General features: G+C 40.6%; 2 protein-coding genes across 2 annotated transcripts in view; both read right to left on the bottom strand.

Moving 5' to 3' along the window:
* PLCXD3 (phosphatidylinositol specific phospholipase C X domain containing 3) overlaps window positions 1–5,906 on the bottom strand; it is an 88,687-nt gene extending 82,781 nt beyond the window's left edge. Inside the window, exon 1 of the mRNA XM_075740819.1 lies at window positions 5,683–5,906. Coding sequence (XP_075596934.1) covers window positions 5,683–5,785 — 103 coding nt within the window. The 5' untranslated portion in view covers window positions 5,786–5,906. The remainder of the gene's footprint in view (window positions 1–5,682) is intronic.
* The window catches only part of RPL37 (ribosomal protein L37), a 350,006-nt gene that overhangs the window by 192,517 nt on the left and 144,569 nt on the right, over window positions 1–12,920 (bottom strand). The gene's annotated exons all lie outside the window — the stretch shown is intronic.

The raw sequence follows: 12,920 nt of genomic DNA, 5'->3' as shown, positions 1-12,920 counted from the left end.
TTGTTGGGCAACCAAGCAAAAGCAGTTTCAAATCACTTCTTGTAGCAGATGGGCAAGTACCTGAAGGGCTTGAACTGTTTTCATGGCAGTACGAGGAACCAAACAGCTTCATTCTGTGCATGCTAGAAACACATCACAGGAGGGTAAATTAATGGTGAATGCCAGAGGAAACTGTATCACACAAATGTTTCTGAAAGGGTTGGAAATGACACCTTAGCATGTGCAGGGCCAGTGAGAGATTGTTTTGTGTCCAAATGTGATGTGAAAAGAGCACTATCAATAAGGAAGAAGAGAGCTATCCTAAAAAAGTTATAGAAGTCAGTTATAAAGATCTTTGCTCATTTTCTGAGCAGAAAATAAAGCATAAAGTACTTATTTCAGGTAGAAGAACACCGAAATAGAGTACAGGGTGCACCGGAAAAAGAAACAGTTCTTCCAGATACTTACATGCATATCAAAAGCAAATGGGAACCTTCATTGTAGGTTTATTTACAAGTTTACCTGCATCATCAGGTTCTAGGTGGAGTTAACTGTGTACAGAATCAGACCCTGGCAAGTGAAACAGACGTATTCTGTTGACCACTGGTGGACAGACAAGGACAAAACAGATCCCAAGCTCTTCACAATCACTCTTCACTCTAAGAATATCCTATCTATCAGCTATTCAAGCTCAAAATTAAAGAGCTCCCTAATAACATTTAAACATTGGAAGTGTTGTGTATGTATGTGGAAGGAAGTATTTCTAGCCATATTTAAGATGAAAGAATTTCCCTATGGGGCTGTGAATGAGAAGTGTCTGCCCAAGAAGTAATGACTTGAACATTTGCAAGGTATTACAGTGGAAGACAGAAATTTAAAATATTTGAAATAGAGCTGTTATGTTACCTCAGCAGTGCTGTCATTCACAAAAAGGCTAAAATATTCCAGCCACAGTAATATGTAGGTTTTTCCCAAGTCCCCTCACAGCACCTCCCATCTCTTAGTACATCTTTGACACTGACACACAACCTCCTTTTTTGTAAACTAATTCTCTATGAGGTCTTGTTTTTTCTTTCCAAAGCATGATGATGGTGAGATAGTGGGAAATACAAACTTCAAGTATCAGAGCCTCTTTCTAAAGATCGGTAGCATAAAAAAATATTCCACCTGCCAATAGCTTACTATTTAAAATGAGCCAACTTCAGCTCTGCTGTGGCTAGTAATTGTTTTTGGGCTGATGGACAAAGAGCTTGATAGGTCAAAATACCAAAAAAAAAAGTCTCATTGGAGAAACAAAAGAAGCCAGTCACGTTTTGTGCATTCCTCTTAAGGAATTACATTAAGCAAACATGGAATCATAGAATGGTTTGGGTTGGAAGGGACCTTAAAGGTCATGTAGCCTTATGCCCTGATGTGCTGTCCCTCCAACAGATATTGGGGTGATTGAAGTCCCCCATGAGGACCAGGGCTTGTGAATGTGAGACTGCTCCTATCCATCTATAGAGGGCCTCATCCACTTGGTCTTCCTGTTCAGGTGGCCTGTAGCAGACACCCCCTATAGTGTCCCCTGTCCCTGCCCTCCCTTTAATCCTGACTCATAAACTCTTGGTTGGCTCCTCACCCATCCCCAGGCAGACCTCCATGCACTCCAGTAGCTCACGGACATAGAGCTACACCCACCCTCGTCTGCCCTGTCTGCCCTTCCTAAAAAGCCTGTATCCTTCCATCCCAACACTCCAGTCATAGGAGCCATCCCACCACATCTCAGTCATGTCAATGAGATCATAGCCCTGCAGGTGTGTGCATGTCTCCAACTCCTCATGTTCATTCCCCATGCTACATGTGTTTGCATGGAGGCAGTTCAGTTGGGCCCCTGATGAAGCTGACTGCCTGGCTGGAATTCCTTTGTGCTGCACTTCAGGTGCTCTCCTACTGACCTGTGATCGTCATCAGTTGATCCTTGACTGTCAATAAGATAAAGTTAATTGATCAGTAACTGGATCAATTCATAAGGAAATGCTGCCTACTGATGTCTACTTTACTGCATTGCACATAGCTCATATCCTCAGCCCGGATTAAGAAGAGGGCATTAACACAGCAGAATACATAGGCTCTCTATACCTCACCTTCTAGCCTCAACTTGGGGGCACAAAGATTTCAGTTCTATAAATGTACATTATCTACAAAAAAAATTATTTCTTATCCTAGTCAAAGAGGCACAGGCATTGAACAAAACTACACTTTATCAAACAATACCACCCCCCCCACAACAACAACAAAAAAATCCATAACCATCCACCTTTTTCTTAATCAGACTGCTGTGATTTTAGCCAGGCAGACCTTTTAACATAAGAGGCAGTTTACAAAAAGAAGGAGACATACACCTTGGGCTGAAATCCTAAGAATATATCCTTTCATTGTTCTAATTATCATAGCAATAGAAGATTAAATGTGTGTGGTATTTTCTGGAAGCTAAGAGATTATTTTATTTCCAAATAGTGTATACTATTATTTCCTACTGGTATGCTTCACTTGAGGAAAATCTGTCATTTGCAGTGCAACAGAACACAGACATAGCACAATGAAAGAAGAAAACATCATGGTATAATGCATCACCCTCATATTTGGAAGAAATCCAAATGGAAAAGTTTCTGATTGACAAAGCCTGCATAAGTTATATTAGAGATACTTGCCTCATCTGCTGGATTCTTGGTCTTAAGAAAACAAAAGTACCTGGCTTGAACTGCAGAGAATGAAACAAATAAATTAATTTACTGGAATACTAACAAAATGCAGCATTGATTATGGAAGCGTAAGTGTTGATAATTAGTATAAATTTGTCCCTGCATAAGCTTAACAACTGACCAATTTAAAAGAAAAAAAAAAAAAATGTTATCGATCATGCTTTTAAGCATAAGTACATAACATACCTGCAACACCATTAATTAAAAATGATCATGACAGAAGTTTTTGTGTTTCTCTTTGCAACGGTTAAAATTTTACATGCACGTTGGTGCAAAGACAACACAGTGTATCATCTCAGTTCCAAGCACTCCTCCTAATAATGAGAAATGTACTGATGATTTCTAATAAAACAACAATATTTTCCCCCTAATTTACTGGAACATCCTCTGTATTGGATAAGTGATGATACATTCATTTGGAAAATTCCTTCTAACATTTTCAAGCTAGTAGTTTGTTTTCTTCAACATTAGCCTTGGACTGTTACTCTGGCTCCGGAACTGAATTCTATCTTGCTGAATTAAGGTCAAAATCAGTATTCCAACTGCTGCAAGGGAAGTTTACATCCTGCTGGAAAAAATAAAAATGTACTGTTAACTTCTTTTGGTAAGAAAAAGGAAAAGTAAACAAAATGCTATTTACATTATATAGCAGTAATTCTATGAATACATTTAATTATTAACGCTAGTTTCCAAAACAGTTAAAAAAAATCAACAAGTTAAAACTATGAAGATTTGACATACGAGGTTTTGGATTCTACACATTCCTTGCATTAACTACTTGAATAGCAGTTATATGTTAATAGTTATTACGCAAACATAGCATTAGCGTTCAGCTGTAGTCATATGGGATGAAACTTCCAAATAAACATTATGTACATCTCAAATGATATTTCTTCTTAATGGATGAAACCAATCCCATGTTTGCCTTTGTACTAATACTGTATATTTCCATGTTGTATGTTGAATATAATAATAAATCTACAGTTAGCAGATAATATTCAAACTGCACTGATGCTTACAGCCTGTGTGCCAGGCTTCCTAATGGACAAATTCATATGAAATGTATTGCCCCATAAGGCTCTATTTACCAAAGCTGGCATTTTAAAAGTCAGATAGGCAGATAAGTGAGGTTTGTGTCAATTTACACTAACAGAAGGGCAAATTTCAAAGGTCCTAACACTATGCCACTCAAGTTGTAGAAGTTTTGCTGCTAATTTCACAAAAAGCAAGAACGTGTGCATAGCTGTTAAGTGAACAAAACCCTTCTGCCAGTGCAAGGGGTCGATCTTTGCACTTTGAGGCAGAACTTCCGCACTGCTTAATGGTGTACTGGGATCAACTAGCACTTACAGTCCACAGTAGGTTGTTTTGTGGTTTGGGGGTTTTGTTTGTTCGTTTGTTTTAAATTTAAACATGCTAACAAAGTGTGAAAGTTTGTATTATTACTGCCAAATCTCTGGAAAATGGCCGCTGGGAAAAACTGTCCTTATTTTACAAAGACAATGAGAAAGTAACAGAGATCTTGGTGAGATAGACGCACCAGTAACAGCCTCATGATGCTTCCGTCAAGGAAGCCAGTTAAAGGTGATGCATATCAAAGACAATTCCTGGCATCTGGAAGCAAGTAAATTTGATCACGATCTTCTCAAGACCAAGAAAAAGTCTAACCCCCAGTATATTTAGCTTGTAAAGGCCCAATAAATTGCAAACAGACTAATTTCTCATCATAGCCAGTATTCTGCAAGAACATTCCACAGCTTGTGGGCTAATGAAAAGTTATTAACACCAAGAGCTTTTACAGCTCCAACGTGATTTAACATAGCAGTTACAGATGCTGGATTCCTATGTCTTGGAGGGACACAATTTTATACAAGATATATTCAACCAATGGCAAAAAACAGTTTAGCAAGTAAAATACTAGACACAGCTTGTGTAAACTGTAAGAAACTAAGAGACGCATGATTTTGAAAGAGCACACCTGTGTTTAAACAAAACTATAGAAAACACATTCTAGCAAATACCTGCTGCAAGTACATTGTCTTAATTTTTTTTTTTTTTTTTTTGCGTAGCATTATAAAAATTGCTACAACATGAGCAGCTGCTACACAAAACTTGCAAGAAGTTAATTCTCATAAGGGGCTTAAGAGACTTTACAGCTTCAGCATCTCTGAAACCTTATTCCTGTTTGACATCTCAGAGGGGATGGTATGCCGCTAAAGAGATTTTGTAAAATGAGGTGGTCCCTCAAACCAGGAATCATCCAAATCAATTGCTGGTTTAGATTCTGACATGTATTTTGCATAAGTCCACAGTTACTGTTATTATCTTACAAAAAAAAAAAAAAAAAAAAAAAGCAGAGAGCACACAAAAGAAAAGTGTTAGAGTACCATGACCTACCATTTATCATCTTACTTTAATTATCGTTCAGATCAAGTGTTTTCTGAAAGCAACGAGAAATGAAGTCGCACACTGGTGCAGCCTGTCTACCCTCACCACAGCCGGCAGCTCTGCAGCCCTGCATCCTCCTCCGGCTCCTCCCGAGCTCAGACCTTCAGACCCGACCTCACGACACAAGTTTAAGAGGAAACAGGCAATACATGGCATTTCGCTCATACATGAGGTCCAGTAAATGGTCCGTTACGCCAGTGAAGAGGTATAGGAACATGCTACTTTTCCACAAAAAAACGGATCCAGCCCATGCACTCTGCCAACCATCGCCTGCAAGTTCATTACAGTTTGGGGCCGCAAGAACCGCGTCCTGCAGGAACCCCTCTATGCATCTGCTCTGCTCGCTCATATTTGAGGCAGCGCACGGGAACACGGCAAGACACCTCAAGAGGAGAGCCACAGCAGCGCAGCCCGGGGCGCGCTGCCTCCTCGGCGGCGTTAAGAAATGAAACGCGCTGAACGCTCCGCCAGCGCATCCCGGCCCGCGGGGAGGGGAGGTGGGAGCACCTACCTGGGATGGCCAGGTTGGTGAGCGGGGTGCGGTGGAGGCTGCCGGGCAGAGCTGCCATCCAGTCGGCGAACCGCAACTCGTTCTTCCCTTGCGACGAAGCCATGCTGCCGCTGCCGCCGCCGCTGCTGCTGCTGCTGCTGCCCCTGCCGCTGCCGTGCCCCTGCCTCTCTCCCGCCGGCGCCGCTCGCTCCAGCGCGCCCGGCCTGGCCTGGCCCGCCCCGCCCGCCAGCACCGCCCCGCACCGCCTGCCCCCGCCCCGCCGAGCCCGGGCGCTGCCGCCGGCCGCCTAGCTGCGGCGGGGCCCGGGTGCTGTGAGACCGAGCTTTCGGGGCCGCGGCCGCCGCGCTCCCACGCCGGTGCCGCCCTGTCCCCTCTCAGCGGCGTGCGCTGACCAGGCCGGGCGGCATCACTGGCGGCGCGGCCCGGTGTGCTCGGGAGGGGGAACCCGCCCTAAATCACACAGGGGGCTTGGGGGAAGGAGCAAGGTCATGGCCCGGGCCCTGGGCCGAAGCCACGTCTGCACCGGCCCCTCGCACCCGCCAACACGCGCCTCCTCAGCCGGCCGGCTCAGCCCCACCGGCGTCCCCCGGGGCGGGTGGAGGCAGCCGAACCCACCCGAGAGCTCGGCCGCGGCCACGGAGCTGTAGCTGACCAGGCACCTGCTCCTGGGACGGCGTTTAGGGGCCCTGGCTGGCTTTTGTTCTCCTGCGTAGCCCTGAGACTTTGCAATAACCTCCCTGACCTTGGCGAGTAGTTGGTTATATGCCTTCTCCCCTGGGACCTGGGCTCCTCTCGCAGCTGATTGCTGTGGCAGGCTTGTCTGCCTCTGATACAAACTTATTGTTTTGCAATGGGTTACTCACATTAACAAAACATTGATCCTTACTTGAATGCTCCTTGGAGATCTGCAATTTTTTTAGCAATAATTTTTTCTTGTCCTTTGAGGATGATCCAGAGTAGTATCTTCCATTCCTATTCTCAACCTGTCTTTGGAGAAGCATCTTCAATGTTGGCATTAACAAAGCTTTTACATTATTGCCTCCAGATCAATGAATGAATGAACGTGATAAAGCTCTGTGAGCCATCTTGAACTGTTACAACTAGCCTGATCTTTTGACTTCAGCGTGACTGTTTCCTATCAAAGCTGCTGATAGGCGTATGGAAGTTCACCTGGCAGATCTGTCAAAAACAATGCCTGGAGAGAGCCACACCTGAGCCAGGATCAATTACCAGTCACCTTAAATTCCTAGGATGGTCAGCTGTGGCCCCATAGCTTATGTTCTCACTCAACATCTTCTTTAACAGCTAGCTTTGGAAATAAAAATGCAGGGAACAGTTATTAATAACTCTTTTCCTATCCAGGTTTCCGGAGCAAGTGTGAAGAAAAGCTCTTCCTTCAACCACTAAATAAAGGAGAGGTTTCTTGGAAAATAAGTTAATATTTCTGAGGTATTTAAATAAATGAAATTCTGCTGACTCACTTTTTGCAATAGAAATTGCTCTTAAGGTGGGATTTGACTGGAGAAATGTGAACAGATGGTTGACCTCAGGGGAGATGTTGAATCTGAATTGAGTAGTACATTGAAAAGGGGGAGGAGTAAGAAAACAGTCACTGAGACGGGTTTAATTTTTGCAGTATTACTTCCTGCCTATTAGTATGCTAATCTGCCCCTTCCAAAATCACTGGTATTAGTAAACATGGGGGAAAAAAAAAAAAAAAAAAAAAAGAATAATCTACATTTTGGATACAGAGACATAAAACCCACTGCTGACCTAAAGATGGCAGATGTTACTTTATATCATCTTCAAAGGACAGGAGGAAATCCTAGTAAAAATATTTAAGATTTCTAAAGAGCATTCAAGTAAGGAATACTGAATGTTTCTATCAACATGACTAGATCAAGTTGGTTTAAGCGGCAAAGTTATTAATGGATTGCACTAGTAACCAGTAATTTTTATCCACTCCATTATGTGTTCTATCTTTTTGAGATAAAACTGAACTATATAGATTTTTGAAAGGCTAACCATGTTGTTAATACTGTTGTTAATCTCTTCCAGTATCTAAAGCTTTGGATGTAGCTCAGAGCAAAATAAAACAAATACCTGCAAAACCTTGTCATTTTAAAATGTATTAGTATCTATAATAATGTCTAAGCTATCTCATATCATTCCAGGTCTCTCAGTAATGCCTTCTGCTTTACTGGAGAACTGTAAACGTCCCTCTTTGTGCTGACTTTTTTTTTTTTTTTTTAATGCCCAGAGAAAGATTCTTCATAGTCTGGATTTTCAAACCATGGATACTCTGCTTTGTGAAAACCAGTCCACTCAAACGTGTCTCACACTAATCATGTTTGAGGAGGCTTGCCTCTGTTTCTAATGCACTGTAACTGTGAAGATAGCAGGCTTAAAATCTGTCACTGGATCTCTATGAACTTGTAAGAATGCAGGCTTAAATCATTTGGAGGGAAGTGGGATAGGAGAGGAAGCTTTTATGGGATGGAAAGCAGGAAACATTTCTACAGCAACCTGAAGAAATGTTTATGTGAGAGCTTTGACTTAAAATAAAAAGGTAGCTTTCTGGAGCTTTTCGGTGGTTTGAAACTTCACCATTTGTTTAGGTATCTGCTTGGGAAGAGTTTAATAAAAGCCAAAGCAAACTCTTTGCTTATCTTGATTGAAGAGCAGCTTGCTTTGGTTTAGCTTGAACCTGCCATTTTACTAATTTCAACTGTTTTATAAACAATAGCAGCCTGTAAATCAAATTCAGAGCATCCATACAATCTTTTGTTCCTATTTAAAAAGAGTAAAAGAATAAAAATCACATTTTTGGTCAAATTACTGAAATTGCTACACATAACAAGTCTGAACTGTCAAAGAAAGTGGATTCCAGGAATTAAATACTTTAAAAGCTTAAAAGAGACCAACGAAAATGAAAGGCGGTGCCAAGATACTGAAAAATACCATCTTTGCTCTTTTATTTTCAGCTATGCTGAGATGCCATGTAGGGAAGGAAAACTGAAATCATACTATCCGTTCATCACACATTGTGTTCTCTCCAGTCTGCAGCTATAACAGCATGGATGAATAGTGACACCTCTGCTTCTATGGAACAGAAAAACAGAGTAATTTAGCCAGTAGGAATGTCGCTTCAGCACTCAAAATTAATTCAATTTTTAAAAAAGGCTTTCCATTGTTTTTATTCTCTTAAAAATTAGCATTTTAATGGTAAACACTCACTGTTATACTTTGGCATTTTAACATTCAGATACTTTGCCTTTTCATATGTCCTTGGCATCTATTTTAATCATGTGAATAACAAAGGAGTAACAGGATCTTTTTCTCTAAATTATATAAAGTACATTCCACTCTGAAAGGTAAAAAAAAAAAAAGGCTTAATGGGGCATTGCCTGTCTGTAATTTTCCTATTATATCTGATTTATTTAGAGACTACTCTAAATTTGTTGTTAATGAATTCAAAATGAGACTTTGAATAGAAGTATCACTGTTGTTTAAATATTTGAAAATTTTCAGTGGATTCTGCTTCTGAGGTTTGCTCTCTTCCTCCTCACTGCCCATTTCTATCAATAGAAATTTTTCAGAACAAATCCTGGCTGACATCCCACCTTAGCATCTCTTATGGCTTTAAATCGTAGAATTACAGAATGGTTTGGGTTGGAAGGGACCTCAAAGATCATCAAGTTCCAACCCCCCTGCCATGGGCAGGGACACCCTCCACCAGACCAGGTTGCCCAAAGCCCCATCCAACCTGGCCTTGAACACTTCCAGGGAGGGGGCATCCACAGCTTCTCTGGGCAACCTGTTGCAGTGCCTCACCACCCTCACAGGGAAGAATTTCTTCCTAATATCTGATATAAATCTACTGTCTTTCAGCTTAAAGCTTAAAGCATCCCTGAGGAATGCCGCTCATCACTGATCTCCACTTGGACATTGAGCTGTTGACCACAACTCTTTGAGTGCAACCATCCAGCCAATTCCTTATCCAGAAATGATGCCATTAGTCACATACGGGCAGCAACGCCCTTTCAGTTATCTGCAGCTGAGTTCCCATTCTCTTCTTGTTACCTGACAATGCAATGGATCTGCTTTATTCTCAGCTTTTTTAGTCCTTATGGTTAACAGGTGTAAAAAGTCATTTTTGTCTGTAAGACAAGCACATATAACCCTTAAGAGTCAAAGGAAGTAGACTGGTTGAATGAGAAAAGGTCTTTTTTTTAAATGACCATATGGGTGAATAGAAGAGGTGACAAGTGTTTTTGTTGTCATTTCGTGCTTCATCTGGCTACTTTGACAATCTCACCTTGCATTCATTAAGCAATCTCTGTTCAGCAGTATTCACCTTGTCAAAACAGCTTACAATATTTCTCAGTACAGAGAAGAAAAACCTTGCAGAAATGAAGTATATAGTCTTTTCCTCATTTTATGGGAAAGAATATGTTTGCTTCTGCTTTTCAAGCAAAAGAAAATGTGGTTCGTTCTGCACTCTGATTTGTTATTCTCTACTAAGAAAGTCGGAGCACTCTTGCTGATGCTGATATTGAATCTGAGAAGGAGCCATATTTGTTCTGGGCAGCTGACAAATGTCAGAATGTCAATGTTATCCCCATTCTTTGTTGTGGTGAACTACAGAGACTGCGAACAGGATGGGTTAATATAAAGATCATATGTTTTTACTTGCACACTTTATAACCAGAACAGAGACATTACAGTAATATACAGAGGACCCAAGGGAGTATGTGTGCCTTAATGCAAATAAAAATCAAGTCCAAAATGCATACTAAATCTGCTATTAAAACAGAACAAAATAATTAAAGTGTATGGCAAGACAGTTTGTTATAATTAACCAAATTCTAGAAACTTGAAATAAAGAGGCTAAAAGACGAATGATAATATTTGTATCCAGTCCTCAGGTGGAAATCAATTTCAGCATAGCTACTCCTCTGAAGAATACTTCTCTGGCTTCTGGAAGATACGGTTTGTTTTAGGTTTTTTTTTCTTTTCTAAGTTTGTCACGCAGAGTCATGCTGTTTCTCACCTAAGATGTTTGCTTAAAAACACAGCAGTGGCTACTTTCCTTACCTGGTTAAAAACAAACAAGTTTGGTTCTGTTGGCGTTACTGCAAAGACTCTAATGGCATTACCGAGAGTAGCAATGACAGAACATAAACCCCCCCCTATTTTTCTAACCAGTGCTGTAAAATCCCGGCAAAATATGCAACTTCAGTACAGGGAAGGATGAGAGAGAGGTTGCTTTTTATTTCTAAACAGTCCTGACAATATTTTAAAATTTTCTATAGAAGTTCATGAACATTTTTTCATGAACAAGTTTCTCTGTGACTTGAAGGCCTCACATTTAGCTTGGAAAAGAAGCAGAGAAAGTTTGATTCAAGCATATGAATTTCAGTACATTCTCAAGGTAGAAAACCATGTTTTAACAAAAACGGGAGTTAGTTAAATGAGCTACTTCAGTGGTGGAGTTACCACTGGCAATGCAGAAGCAAGCTCCACTGCTGATCATAATCCGTGTAGCCACCCAATGTAGTGTTGACGTGGTCACAAAAGACTTTATCAATATGAAAATTTCTACCTTTGGTTAAAAAAAATAGAGTTGAAAGCCCCAAATCAACCTCCTCCCTGCTAATTTTTAAGTTTTCTAGCAGCAGCAAAAAAAGAATGAAGAGTTTTCAAGGCAGTCAGATAGTCCCATGACTCTACTTAGTTTTGTCAGAAAACAGAACCCTTTGTATGAACAGAAAATTTTGACCAAGCTAAAATCTCCACTAAAAAGCAGTATGATAATAGACAACACACTCCAGAATAATTCAGACTGTATGGATGCTGAGATCTTACTTTGGGGTTGTAGCTAGCATAAACAAATTAGGGCCATTCAAGGCAGGGTAAAAACTGTATAAAAAGAAAGACAGAACCAAGTCAAGAAAAAAAAAAAATATTTCAATTGGCAATATTTATTATGTTCTTATATAGTGGTAAGAAAAGACAAATCCATACACTGAAAAATCAGTGAAGGTAGCAGGAATGAAATGGATGAGCTAATCAGAAGTGGATAGTGGTTGCAGGATTTTACAGCAGACCAGATATACACCAGATATAGAAGATGCAATCAGTTTGTATGTATCAGCCATTTAGGATTAGTTCAGACCTACCGGACAGGGTATTTAGGAACTGAGGGAGAAGAGGAAAATAGTATTTCTAAATAGATAATGAAGTACTTTTTTATTTGTTAAAGTATAGAAATTGAATGCTATAAAAAGAGACTCTCAGATTTTACAACTGTTTCTTCACCATCAAGATATTCAGAATGACATCTTGTAATTGATCTTGGCTATGACTGAGCAACACTTATGCACTATTATGTAGTTCCCATTTCTTTGCTGTAGGATTATTTTTAAAAGACCAAAATTCAGTCAAACTATTCATGTTCTGTAGTAAATGTTACCTAAAAGAGGCTAAAATAAATGACAACTGCTTTAAAGGAGAAAATAGTGAAAGCAAACAAATGTATAATGGCTGCTTAAGAATTGAATATTAAGCAATAATAAACACATTATTTTTATTTCTTTGCCTGTTGGAGAATATTCCAAAATCAGTGAAGGTAATGAAAATACTCCACTGAATTCAGTGGGCTTTGGATCCCCTGGATGGAAAACTAGTATCAGTTGGTTAATAACTGACGCATCCACTGTGCTTGCATGCTAAGCCACTAGAGATGAAAAATCTTTTCCATTTTTAAATAGAAAGGATGATGGATGACACAGAGACTTTCCAACAGAAGCTGCAGAGTGTTAACAGTGGTCAGGTCCATTCTTGGCAACTGGAGTCATGTTTCATGAGCGATGCGTTTCTGTCCCCTGGATGAGGCTTTCCGAACAGGCTCTTTCTGTTTGCATGGTAATGAAGCACTCCCAAAATGTGTTGAAAACAGTCAGCAGGACTTACGAGATTTTAGCACACTACTCAAATCGGTATGTTAGCCACATTTCACAGGCTGCAGTCAGTGCCTGCTGAGGTGATGAGAGGTAATGTTCCTTTTTAATTACATACACCCCATGGTCAGTGTGAGCAGTGCAGTCATTCCATCTTGGCATTTGCAGGTCAGGTAGTAGAGGATGCAGGGCAGTGTCTCAACCTCAAAGGAAGTGGTGATGCGTCTGGCTTCTCTAGAGGAAGAGATGGGAAGAGGTAGGAAGAGATCACCATGG

The sequence above is a fragment of the Balearica regulorum genome, chromosome Z, assembly GCF_011004875.1.
Source record: "Balearica regulorum gibbericeps isolate bBalReg1 chromosome Z, bBalReg1.pri, whole genome shotgun sequence".
In the NCBI taxonomy this organism is placed as follows: Eukaryota; Metazoa; Chordata; class Aves; order Gruiformes; family Gruidae; genus Balearica; species Balearica regulorum.
Note: the sequence above shows the minus strand (reverse complement) of the source record. Positions and strands in the feature narration are given on the sequence as shown.